We start from the raw sequence: 14,611 nt of genomic DNA, 5'->3' as shown, positions 1-14,611 counted from the left end.
TCTACTGGTGCTGTCCTTGTTGCTCAGAGTAGAAGCAGGCAGAGGCAGAGAGGTTGCTGGCTGGGAGAGTGTATGGAGGAGCCTGGTAGAGACAGTTTGTGCTAGAAAAAAATGATGATTGTGTTCAAAACAAGGTGTGTGGGGGCAACATAAGGCAAGAGAGGAAGAAGGGGATGTGGGGTCAAGAATATTACTTCCCTGTCTTAGCTGTAGTTTCCAGGAGTCTTAAAAGCACTGCAGGAAGGGAGGATCAGGCCCTGGTTCAGACAGCCATGGATAAGAAAATACAAGAGACCAAGAGTTAAGCTCTGGTAATGACTATTTCTGATGAGCTTCTGGGTTATTATAATGGAAGTTTTACACTGCTGTTGAGCTGTGTGTTGGGGAGAAAAACAATCCTTCAGCTTTCAAGGAATTTACTTACCATCTGTGAGCTGTTTAGGCAATTTGCTTGTTTAGCTTTCACCATTTAATTTTGCTATGTATGCCTTTTCTTCATTACACCTCCCACTTGTGCATCTGCAAAGAGTAGTACATGGCTGCCTCACTCAGAGGGTTTTCTACACAATTGTCACCAATGTGCTTTGAGGGCAGAAAGGGATAATGCTAGGTTACTGTAGCCCATCCATGGACTGTAGTCATTCTGCTTCAGTGACTTGTGGTCTGCTCTTCACGTGAGGGGATTTTAGACAAACAAAGTGCAAAATGCATCAATAAATAGAGCTTTGTCCAATGAAGTACCGACACTGGCATTTGTATAGGTGTCTGGGTTTCATTTTGTGCTTCACATACAAAACTCAGTTTGCTGGTGGTTTTCAGGTTTTTAAGTTAACATATTAAGTTGTCCTTAGATCACCCAGCTCAGGCTAAGTGTTCTATCTTATATGATTCGTAAGATTTCCCTGGAACCCAAGGGCATATCAGTTGTCATGGCAAGGCACAGCAAGTTGAGTTAATTAATAGCATTCCATCATGTCCTGGGCTTTATTGGCTAATACTGAAGAATCCCAGAAGAAGGAAAGCACTGTAATTTTGCCAGATCCATCCTGTATTTCCTATAGTCTCTTTCTTGAATTCTTTTTGTGTATATAATATTGTCTCGATGCCAGTGCTCATGGTCTCTTAAATTAAAAGCATTCCCCATAAAGGGGATTACAGGATTAAAAATATTACTCGTAAAGAACATGTTGATCCTCACTGGGAGGACGATAGACTTAGAAACATCAACTTACTGATGTCACAAAATAAAACTAATTTAGGAGATAACAGTGCATTTTTAAAGCAAAAGTGGGGATGTGTTAGATTTACAAACTGTAAGAGCTTTCCTTCCCAGTAAGCTCATTCTTCATTTATCATTTTATAATAAGAAAACCCTTACACTTAAAGTTAGACTCATACAGATGTCACTTGCTAGCTTTCTTGCTAATCCAGAGGAAATATTATCCTAGTGGTCCCTGAGGACCAATGTCTAGGTGTTGGATACATGATAAACTTACTTGAAGCTTTCTTGGTGAGATATAGTACTCTGGAGACAGCTGTGGATTTAATTTTTCAAGCTTTAGTACAACCTAACCCTTTAAAAATAAGATTTAAGTTTCCCTTGTCAGATCACTTAAGAGTTTCTTCTTTTATTTTACTCTTTTTGTTTTTTTTCCTCCTCTGCTACTTGCCCAGACTTCTAATCCCCAGCCTCTGGAGGAAACATTAACCAGCTCAAATGTTTCATGTTGTGATTATTTTTTGGTTCCAAAAGACAACACACACTCATTTGTTTTTTGAATGTTTTTTTGTCTGCGAGCTCAGATAAAAAGTGTTCATGCAAAGGAAATAATTTCAAGTCTTAATCTTCTTGGTTTCTGTTTTCAATTCTGAAGAAAGGTGTTTTCTTCAAATTTTTGAACCACTACTCTGTGTAAGAGCTATATTTCACAAGATGCGTGTTTATAGTCCCTGCAACTCATGCTCATAGTATTTATGCTGTCCAGGAGTAGGGCTCAATCTAGGGTTTTTTTGCCTCTTGATATTTATCACTTAGTTATCCAGAAACTGAGTTTAATGTTCCAAGGCATGCACAAGATTTAACTGCATAGTTCCTGCTATTGTAGAATTACACCCAACTCAGGGACAGTTTATGGATGAAGGCCAGTCAAGCCAGCAATATCATAGATACATTCTGAAATGCCAGGGTTAGTACACTCACAGTACTTCTGCTGATGTAGTAAAAATGCTGCTTACAGCTCCTGGTGCCCCCTAATCTGTAGTGCTCTGGGTTTGCACTCCCTGGCTTTTTCCCAGATGTATCTTCTTAGGACCTAAAGGTGGAAGAGATTGTCAGATCTGTTCCCTGCAATCAACTATTCCTTTTCCCTTTCAGCTTGTTTTCCTTTGGCTTTCTCAGGAAATGAATTTTATCCTGTCTTACCTATCCCTCCCATATCCCTGCATCAGATCTCCCCTTCCTCCTGTTAATAACTTCTTGACATATTGGCCAAGTGCAATCACCACTGAAAGATGTGTATAGAGGCTGAAGGTTAATTGAGTTTCTTGAGGTTTGTGCAATCTGGCTGTCAGGTAGACGGGAGACACCCATGATAGGGACTCCACTGAGGGAGAGTGAAGCAGAGTTCAGCTGTTTGGCAGCAGTAAGAGGTCAGTCGCTCTTTGCACATTAGCCAGACAGACAGCACAAATGAATGGTCTGGCCGAGCTGTCCCACAGCAGCTCCAGGATGGCTGCAGGACAGGCAGTTTCTTGTCCAGGATGTATCTTTCACAATAGATGGCCAGTGGGAGTAGGTATGGGGGTTACTTCTGATAGAAGCAGTGAGACAAACATGTGGCTCTGCAGCTCACAGAACAACACATTTTCCAGTGCAGATTTAACAAAAAGGATGTTTGCTGTGCTGTGAAACACCCTGCTCTACCAGATTAGGGAAATGCCAACCTAATGTTTACAATCCTAGCTGACAGCAGAGAGGGATCCACAAAACTCCAAACCCAAAAGCCTGGACCTTTACACCTTCATAAGAAACCATCTCCATCCCTAGCAAATAGGAGAAAATTAAATGACCTCCTTGAAGCATGGCCTGGTCACATCATTCGTTTCTGCAGATCTGCTATTATCCATTGTACCCTTCACTTCCTCAGATTGGAGCTTCTATATTTTTGTGGTGTTCATGCTACGGAGAAGGGCTGTGTCTTCCCCTGGCATCACCGTATTTATGTCCCATCACATCATTAATTTGTGTTCTGGTATTCCAGGAATGGGCACCTTCATGCCTGGGCTTTTAAGAGTTCAAGAAAACGTTTGGTCTGGCAGTGAGGAAGCAGCATGTGGATGCTAAGGGTCCGACAAAGCAGATTTCTCAGCCGATGGGTTTAGACTGCTTTTCTAGGCACTGCTGCCATTTGTTGTTAGGGATGAGATAAGCAGGCAGCATGCTTTTTGGTTTGAGCACATGGGTCAGTCTTATGCTTTAGGTAGGAAGGATCCAACTGAGAGGAAGTGTGGGAGGCATGTTTTTCTGGCACTGCTGTGTGCAGAAGGAGCTTTGGTGTGGTTTATCTCTCTTTAGCTTTGGAATTTAAAATAAAGCCTCTTTGAGAGACTTTTTAGCAAAGTGTTACTGGCAGTTACATGCCAGAGCTGCAAGGACAGTGTAGTTGATCTCCCACAAGTTTTCTGTATTGTGTCTTGTACTGTTTCCTGAGTGTGCAACATCCTCTCTATCCTGGCTCACCAAACCACGATGCCCTCCAGTCACTACTTAAAACTCTCTCCTTATGTGCAGTCCACGGTGGCAGAGACAGCCAGTCTCCAGACCTCCTTCCTCCCTGCTTAAAGGGCTGTGCCTGCATTCTTAAACACAGAGCTCTGGGGAAAGTGCGCTGTGCACGCACAGGCAGGGCTGCAGCTAACTTGATGCATTTTCTGAACCCCACAAGCCCTGCCACTCAGCCAGAGGGAGGCTTTTGTTAGCTTTTACCTAGAAAGAGCTTTATCTTGCGCTCAAGCCAACAGAGGGCAATATACACAAAATACAATATCACGAAGAAATGCTTTTATAAGATGACTGTAAGCAGCCCAGCCCTTACTGTATCTGGAGTCGCATATCACAGTGAAAGGCGGCATTCCATGCTGGACCGAAAACCTTCTCAGGCTCCATCAATTAAACCACCACATATGGGGTGGAAGAGACTCAGCAAGGGACTCTCACTAGGGTTCAGTGAAAACCAGATGTTGTGGGCACAGCTGTCATGCTTCTTATCAAGAACAACGGAGCAGCCCCCACTGAAGTTTCATCAGGAACCCTGCCCTTCCTTCCCTGCAGCCCCAGCATTACTGAGAGTTCCTAACCAGAACCAAATAAAATCCTCACAACCAAAGCGTGCAGGAGTCCTCCCCCAGTATGGCTGTTTACGTTAGCATACTGTTTATGGATCTCCAGATCAGGGCCCCACTGTGACTGTCGCCATGCTCGAGACAGGATGAGACAGGCTCTACGCCCACCTAAGAGCAACTTCTCCCACTCCCTTAAAAACACAATTTAGCGTTGGCTCTGGAGCTAGAAGGATTTGAAGGAAAGAACTATATTCCCTCTGTAGGGGTAAAGCTCTGGCCAGTTTCATTTGTGTGTTATAATGTATTTACCCATAGGGCTCACATGCTGTGTTTTGTTGCTTTAGATGGAAGTCCAGATTGCTGAATTCCAATTGTATAAATGATAACAGATTGCTGCTGTGACTGTACCCATGGAAGGGCACGGGAATTGTGCAGGATATGCCCTGAAGGGCATGAGTCATCCTGACCTACAGTCAGTGAACTCTGCTTTGGAAATGTGATTTGAAGAGAGGATTTCTCTTGGGAGATCACAAGTCCAACCTTAGGAATTGGGTCTTTGCCCAACGACCTGTTTTACTCTTCATTTCCTCGGGTCACAGAGTGATTTTTGTGAGATTGCCTAGTCGGCAGGTGACTGTAGGCTTCAGCAAAGACAGGCAGTTGGTTCATTCATTGTTGGATTGCTATTTCCCAGCTCTTCAGCCTGACACTGACATGCACTGTTGCTCTGAATAAGCCACTGGAGCTGCAGTCGGAACAGCTTTTCTGGCTGCAGCGAAGTCTGTTATAAAGGTTACCACCTGCAGTCCAACCTGCAGCTGTTCCTCACTGCCCTCAGAACTGCACGTGTGCTCTCTGCCTGTGCCTCCTCTCACAATATGATCCTGTGGTTTTCAGAACTTTTAAAAATTTGTCAGAGATAAAAACAAAAATTACTTGCTTCAACCACATTTATTCCTGACATCGTGTGCCAGCTGTGAGCATGAGGGAGAATTAATATGAAGGCCTTTTTAAGATAAAGAGACATCGTACAACAATCCTGATGGCTTGTCTGTGTGGAAATCGCATTGCATACCAGGTGTTTTCTAAGCAGAACACAGTAATTTAAAGGCTAAACTGACCCTTTGTGACCTGCATGATATGTAGCACTGGTGCATGTTCTTTTCTTGTGTAGCTGATGTGTTTCAGAAGTAGTGAGTATAGATCAGATTTGTAGAGACAGTTACCTACTAATATAGAAGTCCAGCTTCTCCCTGATACTCCAACAAGCAGGTCTGCTTTGAATCATAAAGCATCTCATAACTTGTTTTAAACCTACTATCCTCAGGCAGAGACCATTTGCAGGTATGGTAACTAACCAAGTCTTCATTTCAGTCTGTGATAAACTTCATGTCCTTGGACTGCTTGATCTTACAGGGAGGGGGGAGATGACAGATGGAGAACTATTTGTTTACTCACTTAAAGACAAATACATTCCTATTTTAGACCAGAAGCTGTTCAAGACAAGGACTGTCATGCATTATGGCTGTTTCTACTGTTTTAGTGTAGAGCTTTGGTTTACCCAAAGGTTCAGGATCTTAATTGTCTCTGCTACCAACAAAAGGGTAGACTGTCTGCATCAGAGAACTTCAGAAGGAGTCAAATGGCCATTCAGTAGAGGAAGCTAAAATTGAAAGGACTGTCTCATATTCCAACAGTGACACTAGAAGTAGTATGGGTGCCATTGTGCCCCTATTAAACCTCTACTCTTCTTGTTAGTGGAGATGTAAGCTATATATTAATGCATGACCTGTTTGCAGCTTCTAGGTAGATCAATATTGCTTATTCGCAAAGCAAGGAGTCAAGAGGCAGTGTAAACAAGCAGAGTTGTGAGTAGTTCTTAGCAGGTGACATTGAGATGCTGCTGCTTACAAATATGCAGAGAACACAGCATCCGCTTTTTGGAAAAGCTGCAATTTATGTGGCTTTTTTCAGGCACTTCTGGGCACAAATCTGCTTCTGTCTAATGTTTGACAGTGTATGGGAACTGCTGAGTCACGGCCTGATCCACTGATTGAGCACCTGGAGGAAAGACCCAGTCAGCCCTGGGAGCACAGGTGAAGGCAATTCACTGACAGGAAGGGCTGGAGCCTGGCTCCACCCCTCTTAGGCCTCATTTAAGGGCTGACTGGCACTGAAGGAGGATCTCTTGCTGGAGATCCCTCCTTGGTGGAGCTTTTCCCTGCAAACCCAGAATCTTCTGATATGTGTGAGCAATCTACTTCCCTTTGTAGCACTTTTCTATTGTGCTGGTCTTTCCACCTCTTTTGTAATGCCTTTTCCATCGTGTTGATCTTTCTGATTGCTACAGAGGGCAAATGGAAATGCTTGGAAAATGATTTAAAAGGCTTGATGCTGTTGTGATTCACCTTTCTCAGTATGTGAAGACTCAGTGTGCCTTCACAGTATCTCTTAGATTTCAGAGCTATTTAGAACAGGAATCTAGTCTTGTTTATGTGCAAATAATAGGAGTTTTTACACAGCCTTCCATGGGTATTTGCTCTTTTTGAGTGGGACAAAAGCAGTTACAACCAATGCTCAGTCTTAAAAAAGTAATCCTGTGAACTGTTGTGTTTGACAGATGTGTTGGGTGATTGAGTATGGTACCTTGGAAAGAGGTGCAGATGTGCCCATACCATCCCCTCTTACGAATTTTGTGCTGTCTCTGTGACATTTTTGGATGAACCCTGTCTACCCCTCCTACTGTTTTGTTGTGAACTTTGAAATACCTGTGGAATTAATTTGAAAGAGTTGAGCTGGTTTTAATTGTTGTTTGGGAATGAAGTAACAGGGAAGCTCAAAGCTATAGACATAAAACAAAGAGAATGTGTCTTTGTTTTCCCCTAAGGAAACCAGGCTAGTATGTTACAAGACCATCTGTGGCAATACGCTAAAAAGGGATTTGCCCTGAAATATGCCCAGTTTACCTTGTGTATGTATTGGCTAGATTCTCAGAATGTAAATTCGGAGATCAGAGGAGACAAAGTTGCTGGAGCATGCTTTAGAGACACTAAGGAACTCAAGAGTTAAGCCCATTTGTGCACAGAAAGCAAGAGAAGCAATGTCCTTCTCTGCCTTTGCACTTCACCTCCTCTTAGCAGATGTGGATGGACTTCATGACTGTGAAAGCTATTGGGAGCCCTGAGCCTGTGATCTCAGCATGCTCAACTGTGCTGTCCTAGCACTTGGCTCCCTTAGGACACACCAGGGCTTAGGTTTCATGCTTGGAGTCTCTGCTATCTCTAAGCAGAGAGGTCACTTTGCTACACAATGGGTATTGCCAAAACCACAGCCATGACAAATGTGAAGCACAATGTCAAATGTGGAGCAGGTGGGCTGGGAGCTTGTAGGGCTGTCTTTCATCAGTGCCAATGTGAGCTTGTGTAATGTCTTTCCAAAGCATTCATGTGTTGTCTTGACCCATCCATCACTGGTGCATTAACTGAATGTGGCTGGAAATAGACAAGCTAAAGGAAAGGGCCAGGTTTGTGAGGGAACCAAGAGATAAACCAGGATTTTGTCAGGGGCCACGTATTTCAGAATCAGTTGGAGAGGACTTTATGCTTCACCGATAGAGTTCAGGAAGAAAATCTGAGTTTGCAAGAATGGGTATAGAACATAGTTCAAGGGAGTTCTTGGGCTCTGGTGCACTTGTGGCACCAGGATGGATCTAATCTCTGCCATGATCCCACTCTCCCTACTCCATCCTCAACCACATGTTTCTGCCTCTTTGCACTTCTCTGGCAACTATAAGCTCTGCAATGAGCTTGTTTGCAGTGCTGACCAGACAGAAAATGTGAGCAGGTGTAGCAAGCTGAAATGGCACAGCAGAGACCCCAGCAGAGGGAATGCAAGAGCAGGGAGGAATCAGGCCATAGAAACACATCTTCCAGTATTCCTTTGGCTTCCAGTTCATTCCTTTGGCTTTCATAGAACCACATTCAGCACTCATCTGACAAGATACAGGGAGGAGATCTGCATTATTGGTAAGGCTGCTGTGTATTGTGACTATATTGCCACTGCCATCACAGGTAACTGTTCCAACCTCATGTTGTAGCATATGACAAATTCCATTGTGTCAGCTGAAGGCTGGAAAGGGGGACTGATGCTGCTTAAAGTAAAGCATATTTTTCTGAACTAGTGTTCATTGTATCTGTTCACCAACATATTTGCATGACCAAATAGACTAGAACGACTGGCAGAGCAGTGTGCCAATGTATTTAGGTGAGAATGGGTAGTATGGGATGTTAACTGAAGAAACAAAACAGGCAGTAATACCCAGTGATTAACAGATGCTTTGCTAAATGCTGATTAGCATCATCTCATAAAGGCAGAGTCCCTTCAAAAAATACACTGGTTCAGTCCAATACTAGAGACTTTTCTTGGCAGAAGCTCCTTTTTCTTTGCTCAGAAGCTTGATCAGACCTTTGTTGGTAATTGCAGTACTGCTCAGGACATACGGTAGAAGGCTTTTTATGTTAAAACATCCAACTTTCTCAACAAGCCTGGCTGCACTGTAGTGCGCTTACACTGCAGGCAACTGGAAGAGAAAGCTTGAAAGAGGAAACCTTCACAGGCACAATGTGTGGAGGCCCGTGCCATCAGCACAAAATCCCCATCCCCTTGACAGGTACCTTTGCAGCTCAGCGGGCTGGAGGCTCTACCACACCAAGTGCCTGAGCCACTGAGTGGCAAACAAACTTTTGAAGCAGTACATCTGTCCTTGTCCCTTGCTGAGGGGCTGATCCTCCCCTGAGATGTAATGCACTTACAGCATGCAGCTCCCTTCTGCAGTCATTCTCCATCCGAAAAGTATTTCAGCTTTTGACCCTACTCCCTTTCTCGTAGAATTTTGCTGCTGTAGTAGCTTCAGCCTCCCCCTCTTTTCCAGCTAATGCATTTGTCTACGTTTATTAATGGACTGTTTATCTCCTTTTATTCTTCCACGTATCTTGTTAGCTAAAACAAAAAGCTCGTATCCTTCCCTGGCTGCACCTTTCCTCTGCTCCCAGACAGCAGTTTCTCACAGCTAGCCTGTGCAGGTGAGATGCTCCGTACCATTTAATTAGATGACATGAATTTGGGCAGTCTGTAGTGCCAGAGAGTGGTTTGCCCTGCCACGTACTATGGTGCAGTATGATGCTGAACCTATCATTTTCTTGTTGCGTGCAATCATCGCAGCTTATTAGGACACCAAATCTGTACAGAGGCAAGTGCCACGTTCTGATCTTCTGGCCTTCCTCTGGTTTCCCTGGACCAAAGAATACTGAGAGAGACAGAGAAACAAAATTGCCTTGTGAGATTAGAGGGAGATGGGAGACCCTGGATAATATCTGAGTTTCTTTCAAGTGAAGGCTGCACAGATTAGGAAAAGTGTAACAGAACTAAAGGCACTCTTTTTTGAAGTAGATCTACTTTTACCCTGGCTAAGCAATTTCCTGGTTGAGGTTTTTATCGCTTTCCAGCACCTGCTTGCTTCAGAGGGCGACGCTCCAGGGATTACTCTGAGGAAGTGCCAAGAGCCAGCGTTTCTCACTCCCCTCTCGCCCGCCTCCGCCCCCTGCACTGCTGCAGACACACACCCCAATATAGAATGACAGCACACTGCCACAGTTTAAATGACGCTGCCTCTGCCTCTTCGGAAGGACAGGTCCTGCAGAGAGCACCAGCCACAACTGCCTGCCTGCCCTTGTGAAAAACATCACCATGGCATACAAAGCAGCACATCTGGCTTTCAAGTCGCGCTGGCACAAGACAGACGAGGAACTCTGTCGCCACAGCATGTCATTTGATTTGCATAAGGCGATTCAGAATGACTTCTTTCAGTGTTACCTTTATCTGCTGGAAACGCTTCCCCTGGGTGAGTAACTGGTGGGCAGGGACGTTTGTGTGTGCGTTACCATGCTCTGGAAGGACGTGTCACATTAGATAGCAGCGTGCAGCACTTGTGACAATACATAGTGGTTTTGAGAAGCCCTGCCTGAGAGAGTAGTGCTAGCTAAACTATTTGTTACTCTCTCAGCTCCCTCTAATTCAGTATCCTGTCTTTTTACTGAAATACTCCATAGATTGCTAGAGGGGGGCATGGGAAAGACCTCAGGAGTGAAAGGAAGCTTGATTTTTGGGGTGACGGTACCTCTTTCCTTGCCTTTAAATAAAACACAAATGGACGTATTCAGAACTTGGAAGGACAAATTGAAAAGTAGCAGAGCTGACAGGCCTTGCCTGCTGTTGTGTGCCCTTGACTTTGTGTTATGTGTTGCTGTGGACAAATGCTTGAAAGGTAACGATTTTTAATTCTTTTTGGTCAAAAATCTCTGTAATCCAGATCTCTGCGGCAGGCTGTCCAGACCAGTGTTTGCTATCTGGGAGGAAAGTGCCTCCAAAATATTTGTTTATAGCCAAATTTCTGTGAAAGATACAGGATGCCAAAATATTTTTTATGTGTGGAAAAAGGATGGTAATTCCTCTCAAATTTCATCCTGAGTAAGAGCCGAATTTTTTTCCCAGGACAGGATACCTAGAAAGTAGATTTCAGTTGAATCTTTCTTATGTCACTGTGTTACTTTTTAAGCAGAATTATTCAGCCTCTACTCAGTGTTAGAACTGTAGGAATTTAAGGAGGAAGGGCTGTGTCTGTCCAACCTGCTAAACTGCTGCTTGTTGGCTCCTTCCTAACTGAAAGGTCCACATGGGTAAGTGGATTATCTTACCTGGTTCTGTGCGATTGTACAGACCCCAGTGAGAACCCTGCTCACAATGCTAGAATTCATGAGTCTGTAAAGAGGAAAAAGTACTTGCGTGTTTTCTTAGTATTTTGATGTGGCTGTTCACATGTGGTGGTATCTGCAGCTATCTAAAATGAAACATGCAAGGTAAATACTCCTGTCCCTAGTGGCAGGTAGCTAGGAACGATGGAAAGAAAGGAAAAATGGAAAGGAAGGGAAGTTAATTGTAGGTCAGTGTAATCTCAAGAAGTCTATGACAATGTTATTCTTTCATTTATTTTGAAAATAAACACAACCTAATAGAAAGTGAGCAGGATTTCCTACAAGGTAACTGTTAGTGTAAGTAGTGGTGGAACATTTTATGGCTAGAAGGTACTGTTATGAATATCTAGCTTAGAATTTCACATAAAAGTTCCTGGATCGTGCCTGTAACTTATGATTGAGTCACAGTATATATTTATGAAGACAAAAATAACTTGGTTTAAAGGCTGCAAATGCCTGAGAACTCATCAGTATGTAATTAAGCTGTTTCCAGGTCTAATTGCTTCACTCTCATAAAACCATATTTTATTTCTGATCTGAATTTGATTTGAATTCCCATTCTCAGCCAGCAAACTTTCTATAATGTTTACCTGTCAGACTAAGATGTCCCTCTGCCAGATTTTTCATGCTCTGAGTCGTTCTTAGAACTTCTCTCAAGTTTTCCACTTTATTGCCAGTGTATCCATATCAGTTAGGCCCCAAGGAAAAGGTACTGTGAGTCCAGCCTACACATGAACATGCAGTTTATCTGTTACTCCATGGTAATTGTCATGGAGTAAAAGGGTGCCTAAGACAGGCACTGAGAGGTAGCTTGTGTGCTGTGAAGACGCATCCCAGGATCCTCACAGCATGTATGTCATGGTGTGGATGGGTGGGCAACCAGATGGGTAAGAACAGTTGGGTCATTGGGCTTAGTCAGGGTTAATGTGTCGTGCTTGGTCTTGAGGTCAGTGGAGTTCATGGGCAGCAGTCCTGTTTAAGATCTTTATCAATGACCTGAAGAGCCAAACTTGTCACTGTGGTCAGGTGACAAGAGACAGTGGGCATAAATTCAAACTGGAGAAGTTCAGACTGACTTAGGAAACACTTTGTTTGTGGATTGTCAGGGCAGTGGAGAAGGTTGCCCAGGGAAGCTGTACGGTTCTGCATTGCTGCAGGCTTTAAAAACTGACTTGAATGAAGTCCAGAAGAACCTCAGTTCTGTCCCTGCTGTGAGCGGGAGTTTGAACCAGCAACCTCCTTAGGGTGCCTTTCAGTCTGCACTGTCCTGTGATCCTGCACTCTCTGTGATGTGGAGATGAGCAAATGTGGCGAGTCCGAACATATCTGCAGAAACTTTTGCTGCAGTCCAGGAACAGCAAGGTACAAAATTTACTTCAAGCTATGGTAACTCCACACCCCCCTCACCCTCCTTTCCGAGGTTCAGTGGTGGAGCACTTAGGCAAGTTAACCTCTGAGCTGAGCATATCTGGTATCATGGCCTGTTAAGAGAATCACGTCATTTTTACACACTAGGGTGACAATTACAAATAGATGGCATTTTATTTAGGCCCAGATTCAGTGGTGTAGTCAAATATGTTTGAATGCCTCTCAGCCCAGTGGACTTTAACGGAGCTGCTCAGATGCTGGAAATCACACATGTGGTTCTGTGGGCTGTGGGACTTGGTGCCAGGAGGGTGAGATCTGCAGTGGAAGACACAGACTCAGTCCAGAGAGCCAAATATTTTAATAGATGAGGCACGTGTCTGTAAGTAAAGCCTGCTCTGGGGGTGTGCTGATGTTCAGCCTCTATAAAACCGTTGTCAGACCATAGCAGAGAGGTGAATCCTGCTCAGCACCCAGATAACCATTTTTCAACTGATGTGCAAAGCAGATGGTGCGTTTAAAAGGGATGCTTAGCCAAAATGGAATTAGTTCAATATCTTGCAGAAAGCAGTTGGAGCCACAAAACAATGTTCACAAATAAAAACTTCAAAAAAATTATTTGCAGCATTGATTTCTGCAAGGGGGATTTAGCTGAGCAAGCCGTGCAACCAAGAACTGTAAAATAGTCTGCTGCAGGTTGGGATTGTGCCTGATCCAATGTATTAAGGGATCCCATTTCCCTAGAGATTTAGATTAGATGCAGTAGAACAAAATGCTGAGCTGATCCATAAAAAAATACAGAGAAAATATTTTGGACTCTGGAGGGAAGGACAGCCTAGGTGGATGTTCTGTGTCTTGTCTAGGGGATGGCATTCAGCTCTGTTTGGCATTCAGGCCGTGTTTGCTGCGACTGAAAATTGCTAACACCTCCTGACTGGGGGTGACCTTTAGGGACGCAGTGTCTGTGCTCAGCCTGCTTTGCCAGTGGGTTCGCTTTAGCTTTTGCTGCTTGGGGGTCTTGCCAGCAGGTTCAGCTGAGAGACGAAGTGCGCCACGATAAAAAGTTTGTTTGCTTTGCTAGAAACACATTTCTAACCTGAAACATTACAGGTCACCTAACGTAATACTGAAAATCTTGTCTGTGAAAGCTCTGCCCCCCTGAGTCTGTGCGAGACTTACAGCTCCATCATCCTGTCCTGTCTGTGCCCTGCTTTGCAAAGTGCATTGGAATCAGGCTGTGTATCAGTAACAGACCTCACAAGTATTTCATTTCCTGATGCAGGAGATAGTCCCATATGAGTTGTGGATTGGGAAGATGCCTCTGGCTAGACAGGTCCTGTGATGAGGGGCAGGCACACTGGAGCAGAGCTGCAACACTAACTGCCACCAAGGACGTGTGTCTCCTCACACTTTTCTTTTGCGGCAGATTCCTGCAAGCTGGCAAACCTCCTGCTCCCTCTGGTCCTGCTGCTGGAGCCTGCATGCCAGGCACAGCTGCGAGGCAGATCAGAGGTGAGCTTGATTGGTTGTGTCTGGAAAATTGGGTTGTGGGCTGAGAGAGTTGGCAGTGTTGCAAATTCAGGAGAGGGAGGAGAAAGTCTTGAGGAAGCAAGAGGTGGTAATCTGTAGATTGCACACTGCGTGCGTGAGACTCTGTCACTGTGACTGGCTTTGGGTACAGGGCCTGTGTCCTTGCATGCCCTCAGGTGAAGCACTTGCACAAAAAGATCTTTGTGTACTGTTTGTTGGGTGCAGAAAATGCTCGAGTGTTCAGAGTAGAGCTGGTTTCGAATGCCAACATGTCAGGCAGGGCTGTGGGGCCCCAGCTGGCCAGGGAGGAGCAGAAGTCAGCTGGTGTGTGCATGCAAGTCCCTGCAGGCATCCTGTGAGTCTGATCCAGGTTCTGACTGAGAAATCTGAGAGCACACACCACAGATCTGATATCCTGAGCAGCAGCATATCGTCTCCATGTGTTGCCTTGGGTCTAGCTCATGTATTGAGTAGAATGACCCTGAATATTTGCTGTTTGCGCTGCCAGCTGCCTGCAACACCCTGTCTGAGTGTGCAGACGGCCTGTAAGTGCCTTGCCTATCAAT

At 44.4% G+C, this 14,611-nt stretch overlaps 1 protein-coding gene across 7 annotated transcripts in view; it reads left to right on the top strand.

Moving 5' to 3' along the window:
* Positions 1 to 14,611, top strand: part of METTL11B (methyltransferase like 11B) — a 31,771-nt gene that overhangs the window by 3,836 nt on the left and 13,324 nt on the right. For 3 of the 7 annotated variants that reach the window (XM_021404338.1, XM_021404336.1, XM_021404337.1), the window contains one exon: positions 9,846 to 10,240. The exons of 2 other annotated variants lie outside the window; for them this stretch is intronic. In XM_021404338.1, the coding sequence (XP_021260013.1) occupies positions 10,087 to 10,240 (154 nt within the window). In that variant the 5' untranslated portion in view covers positions 9,846 to 10,086. Of the gene's footprint in view, positions 1 to 9,336; positions 9,423 to 9,845; positions 10,241 to 13,810; positions 14,028 to 14,611 lie in introns of those variants that run through there. 2 more of the 7 variants (XM_021404340.1, XM_021404343.1) reach the window with 2 other exon arrangements.

The sequence above is a fragment of the Numida meleagris genome, chromosome 7 (genome assembly GCF_002078875.1).
Source record: "Numida meleagris isolate 19003 breed g44 Domestic line chromosome 7, NumMel1.0, whole genome shotgun sequence".
In the NCBI taxonomy this organism is placed as follows: Eukaryota; Metazoa; Chordata; class Aves; order Galliformes; family Numididae; genus Numida; species Numida meleagris.
This window is presented reverse-complemented; position numbering and strand designations above follow the sequence as displayed.